Source organism: Haliaeetus leucocephalus, unplaced genomic scaffold (genome assembly GCF_000737465.1).
Source record: "Haliaeetus leucocephalus isolate CR32 unplaced genomic scaffold, Haliaeetus_leucocephalus-4.0 Scaffold1, whole genome shotgun sequence".
In the NCBI taxonomy this organism is placed as follows: domain Eukaryota; kingdom Metazoa; phylum Chordata; class Aves; order Accipitriformes; family Accipitridae; genus Haliaeetus; species Haliaeetus leucocephalus.
The window spans coordinates 15,816,398-15,822,397 of record NW_010972437.1 but is presented as its reverse complement, the minus strand read 5'-3'; the positions used below and the strand labels follow the sequence as shown (position 1 = coordinate 15,822,397).

Here is a 6,000-nt window from a genome sequence, read left to right as displayed (position 1 = left end):
GGCAGAAGAAAATTTGATCTTTATGGGAAGGGTTGGTTTATCTTTTCACTTACAAAGGTATTCAGTTAATTCATTTTTGTGTCTTTATATGCAAAGGTAAAGCAGAGCCCTGCTCAGTAGCTCAACACTCACACTAATTTTAAATGAGAGAAGATTCAGCCACCTTGGGTTTATCTACTGGCTGTGTATGACTAAAAATGTTATGTATCATTCTGACCCCAACATATAATGTATCTATCTATTAATGTGAGGGTTGACCACTATTGCATTACTCTGTAGCACTGGTTTAGAACAGAGGGTTTAATTTGGCTTTAGTTAAAATTTAACTGCTCCCTTGCTAACTGGGTTACATGCTTTTCTGAAACCAGTTGTCTTCCTAGAGGAATTTCACATTAAAGCTTTAAGATTTGAAAATCATGTGAACATTTTTAAATATTTAAAAACAGTAATAAAAAGGTCAGTTCCTTCTAAAATAAACACAACATTTGAAGCAGAATAATATTTTAATAAAATTAAATCTAAGTATTCACAAAGCATTATGCACATACAGTACATACTGTATTTAAAGCCTACAGATCTTAAATCATTTTATTCTAATGTAGTCAGCTTTGGACACAAGCTAAGCTTACTCGTTTGGTAATAAGAAAGTTTACGATTGCTCCTGAAAGTGATTTTACATATATACATATATATATATCTATATATATCTATACTCCTACATGTAAGTGTAGGTATATACACACACTTGTGTGTATGTGTGTATATAAATATATACACACATACGTACACACATATGTACATATATAAAATACACACATGCACACATACAGGAATGTGTGCGTGGTGTATGTGTGTGTCCACATACATATATACCCTATCTAGGATCATTGTAGAGGGGCCAGTCAGTAAAACCAGATAACTGCAAACAACCACCCTAATAATTATAAAACAAAAATGTGTAAAGTACTTTTAAATTAAACAGATTGTTAATAATTTGTATTGAACAAAATGAACACAGTCTTCTGTATTATATAGAAATTAGATTTATTGCATTTGATTATGTTTGTGTGACAGATGAAGAGTACCTGCCTGCTCATGACAGCTAACTTCTATGATGCAATTTAACAAAAAAAAAAAAAAAAAAAAAAAGTACTGGAAACAAATTATTCAATTAATGCAGTTTTGTGGATGTGACCTATGGCGATACTTTTCAGCATGTGGCAGAGTTTTCCTGTCTCTTAAAATACTGCCCTGCTTCAACTGGTTTGGAAGGAAGCTGGTTTCTCTGTCCTAATTGTTTCAAAACCATAAGATTTGGTTACCTTATTCTTTCTCTAGGTTCAGAATCACTGTGATTTATTGTAAAAAGCTCACTAAAGAAAGATAAATCAGTTTTCGAAAGTGAGCTTAGAAGAAGATTTTGCTTGAACTTTAGCTTGGTTAGGTATGAGTTTTTTCTATGTATGTGAATTATTGTTATTGGTCTCCTATTTGCTCTGAAGACATATCCACAATAAAATACTATTTCCATGACAGCAGTAAATGGTAATCTCCATGCAACGTAAACTGTAATTTCAGAACATGCATGTTATTTAAAAAAAAAATAAAAATATAAGGTGCCTTGAGAATGCTGGCAGTTTTACATTTGGAACATACAGTTAGTGTGTGTGTGTGTGTGTGTATATATATATATTTACATCAGAACTGCTCAACTTTACCTTACAAGCTTCAGATTTAGGAAAATATACAGTACTTTTGCATATAATGGTATATTCCTTGTAGCCCCTGAGTCAAGTATAGAGGATTTAAATACAAAAAAAAGGAAAAACAGCCATTAAAAGCACTTACATTTTTATGTGAAATAATAGTATAAAAGTATTATTTCCCAGGAAGACCAGGATCAGAAACATGCCTATGAAGACTCAAGACTCCTACAGTGCTTAGTGAAGATTCTGGCAAGGAAGGGTGCCTAATTGGCTGGAGATAAGTTTTACGATGCTGGGGGGGACACTCTACAGACTGGTCACGTTCTTGATCTAAAAAAGAAGCCAGGTTGTCTTCCGAGGCTGTGTTAAGATGCACTCCACTTGAGAGGGATTCTTTGGATTTAAGTTTTGATTTTTCAAGGTCTAGAAATTCAGGACACTGTAAGGGAGGAGAAGAAACAAGATTGTAATAATTAAATTGCTTACTTCCAGGCTCAAAAATGAGCACGTTCAGATGGTTGCTGGAAAACCATGTTTGAAAATTAAGCAGTGTACTGAAATATTTTTACATGGTACTGCATTTGATTTAATGTAATTGAGTGTAACTCTGTTGATTAATTGTAGAAGCCTGGTATCTTGTCCCCTCCTCAGACTTGCTTATAAGACATCAAGATACACATATGAACAGTCCTTTCTCAAGGACTGAATATTCTTGAGACCCGATCTAAGAGTATGGGTTTCAACATTCTTGAATTTGCAGTTTTGTTTCAGAACATAACTCTGGAATTGCATCATTCTGAACATTATAACCATTTGGATTCCAGTCTCAGCACTCAGTTCTCCTTCACCTTTAAACTCAGAATTTGCGTGAAGTGTACAGTGAGCCTGCTGATGTTTGCCGATGATGGCCATATTTCTGTTCAGACAGAGATATGTGTATGTGTTTTGTGCAGGTATATGCATGGTGGGTTTACACAACTGAAAACTACTGCTGCACATTTGCTGCCCTGATAATCTTCATGCATGCGAACTGATGCCTTCTCTATGTGTTGGACTTCCTGTGCCCGTATCTGTTCCAGTATATGCACGAGGAATCTGATACAGCCAAGAAGGCTGGATTTACTAATTGTATGCTATGTGACTGATTTGAGATTTCTGGACATGCAGCGGCCCATTTGGAAATGACATGCCACATCTCTGGCCAAGCTGATAAACTCCAGAAATCCCAAACAAATTTGGAAAATCATCAAATTTTGGTTGAAGAGAACTGAGGTGGAAAACATGTATTGGGAAACGCAGGTATGTCACAGCTCTGTATGTTCATAGTTCTAGAAGCAGCAGGAGGCTGGACATAAGAATGGTTTTAGCCCCTCTCACTTCCCTGTGTGTATAACCATCATGCTGCATCAGCTGATCTTGCCTGGCCTGTACCTTGAGGAAAACATAGTCATGGTGCTTCTCAGGACTTCATGAATGGGACCTATGGCAGATGCACCCATGCAGGCAGGTCTGATGCTTGGAAAGTGTGGTTTACACCCATGTCTAGTATTTGTCATTTCTGCTAACTTTTGTAAAGAGCATGATAATTAAGTAGATCAGTCTGATTATAAGATCATTGTATGGATTTTTACAGCCCTCACAGAAAATGTGGCCTCTGAAACTGTGGTATCTAAGTCCACAGTGGAGGTGCTAGGTCAAAATAATAATTGCATACTCCTTAACCTAGTGAACCAGCACCTAGATTGGTATACATTTCTTCCATCATAAACTAAAAAGATTAGCAAACCTCTTTTGATCTTATTGGACCTGTACATACCTGAGATGAAGGACTGAAACTTCTGTCTGTTTTAATTGATGCTGCAGGCTGAAGCTTTTGTATGACCCGGATTGCTGGCTGTTGATACTCTGCACCTGCAGTCACCATGCTATAGGCGGGTGGAATGAGTGTTGACTGCCTTTGCAGAAGCTGCAGGATGGTTTGGATATCAGCAGTCATTTGGGATTCAAGCCTAGAGAAGTAGCACAAAATCAGTTAACTCATGGTCGGGAGTCAGTATATTTTAACATACTGATTACAGATGCATTCAAGAGGGACCTGCAGCTTATCAATAAAGCAAACTATTGCTTATGACATGACCATGTCTTAAATAGGAAAGAACGGAAGAGGGAGTGCTGAGCCCTTCCAAAGCTTGCTGGCTCTCCCTTTCCTTTGCGGAACATACCTGCATGCTTGTCTCTGATCTTTTTGCTACATTAAGAATGAGTTCATTACTGTCCCTTATGCTTGCAACAAAAAGTAACGTGGGGACCAGGTCTTTGGTTGAAATTAACTGGAATAAATGTACTCTTTTCAATGTAAATAAATTGATTTGTACTGGCTGAGGATGGGACACTATTTCTGATGCATCTGACAATTAATTCTGACATTCCCAATGCTAATACAATGCACTGAAATAAGCAGAAAACCACATTTGTGTTTTTCCACAGTTGGAAAATGAAAGATGCTTTCAAGATCATTAAAAAACCCAACAGCCCAAGCATCCTTACTGTGAAAATTCATTCAGACTTATTCAGGTCTCAGAATTAATGTCAACACTTCTGATGTTCAAATTTAGTAGCTTCTTTCTCTTTTTTTCCCTTTTCATAAATTTGTACATGACTTCTGAAACACTTGAGCTGCTTATGTTGTCCATACTTAGAATTCCATAGCACTGAAATGATTTTCAAATGGTCTTGCCAAGATCTGTGACAAACTCAGCAATAGGTAATGCCTATTGTGCCTCCCCAGCTGCTGGAAGGCTACAGGACCTGTGATGACAGACTGTAATACAGATCTACAGCCTTCTGTATTGCAACTCATCTTCTGACAGAGTAAACAAATCTTTGTCAGCAGCCTTTAATGTTGTGAATGTTACTCCTTGGGCTCCTTACAGCAACAGAATTGATCATGTGCTGACAGATTTTTGCTTTCACCAGGTGCTTCACTGATACTATTTTTTATCATGTTGAAGTTGTCCATTGCCTGTGTCATTTATTTATAAAAGCACCTATGAAATTAATCTGAAAAGTATGCCCAAAGGATATTTAGGATGCTGTTTCTTCCTTTATGGGGAGAAGCTGGTATTGTGGCTTGAGCTCGCATAAGGAAAGGCCCAAATCTGGATGTTACAGTCAATCATGCCCTACTTGCCCTCTTGTTCAGTTCCCTGAGGTTCTTTGCTACTTGCAAATGTGCTGATCTCAACAAGCATGATGCTGATGCCACAGGGGAAAATACTGCAGCAGCAGCACGCCACCATCCAGAGAGATTCCGTCTGCTAAACCTGGGCCCTAACATCTCAGTGAATAAAAGGGATTTAACATTAGAGGACTTGCATCAACAGTTCTCTTTGGCTTTGAATTAACTCTAAAATTGCTCCCTTCTGACTTTGTTAGCACTTGATGGGAGTTTCCTGGTACTTCAGATCAAAGAGTATCTCTGGTAGTCTTTATTCATCATCATTACATATACAACTTCTTCCTCCTTTCTCCAAAATTTAAAGCAAGTCCATGTCATGCCACTGAAGGATGAATAAACAGGAGAACCTTAGATGCTTGGCCCACGGTCTCCATGAAATTCCAATTGCTTAAAGAGGAGAAACAGAGATAGCTCTACAGACATATTCCTTGTGCAGTGGCTTTCCAGCCTTTTATATCCATTTAATACTTTGAGTGTTACGCCAAGTTGTCTCATGGAAAACTTCAGGAAGAAGTGACCATGCTTTTAGTCCAGCAGGTCAGATCTGACATAAGCAGGAAAGAATATTGTGTGTTACATTCATAGAAGACCCGGCAAGGCCCAAAATCCTGAAAGCATGAAAAACTTTAAAAACATGAGAAGACTTAAAGAATAAAATGATTTAATAAAATCCATAACAATTTAAATCTTAGTTTATCAGCAGCAATGATATTTTTTCACTCAAGAAATTACTGAGAACTTGCATGAGAGTTTGATAAAACTATGGGTAAATTTGAGATATAACTTCAGTTTCAAGAACTTAAGATTTCAGGAAAAGAAATGTAACTGAAAGACTACACACTGTTGATGGGGAACATGGAGCTGTTTAGTTATGTGACATTTACAGTTACTTAGGTTACTCGACTTAACTGCAATTAGAAATTACAGCAATTTAGGCTTACATATTAAAATGTCTTTTTAATGTACTACATAGTATTCAGAAACAAAAAATACTATGGTTTGGTTGGCTTATGGTAGATGAAGGAAGCAATATGTAGCTAACCTGGCTTTAAACTG

The 6,000-nt window shown here is 37.1% G+C and overlaps 1 protein-coding gene across 1 annotated transcript in view; it reads right to left on the bottom strand.

Moving 5' to 3' along the window:
* Positions 1–547: 547 nt before the first annotated feature.
* The window catches only part of KCNH7 (potassium voltage-gated channel, subfamily H (eag-related), member 7), a 241,098-nt gene continuing 235,645 nt past the window's right edge, over positions 548–6,000 (bottom strand). Inside the window, exons 15-16 of the mRNA XM_010567570.1 lie at positions 3,523–3,715; positions 548–2,145 (exon numbers count right to left, since the gene is read on the bottom strand). Coding sequence (XP_010565872.1) covers positions 1,879–2,145; positions 3,523–3,715 — 460 coding nt within the window. The 3' untranslated portion in view covers positions 548–1,878. The remainder of the gene's footprint in view (positions 2,146–3,522; positions 3,716–6,000) is intronic.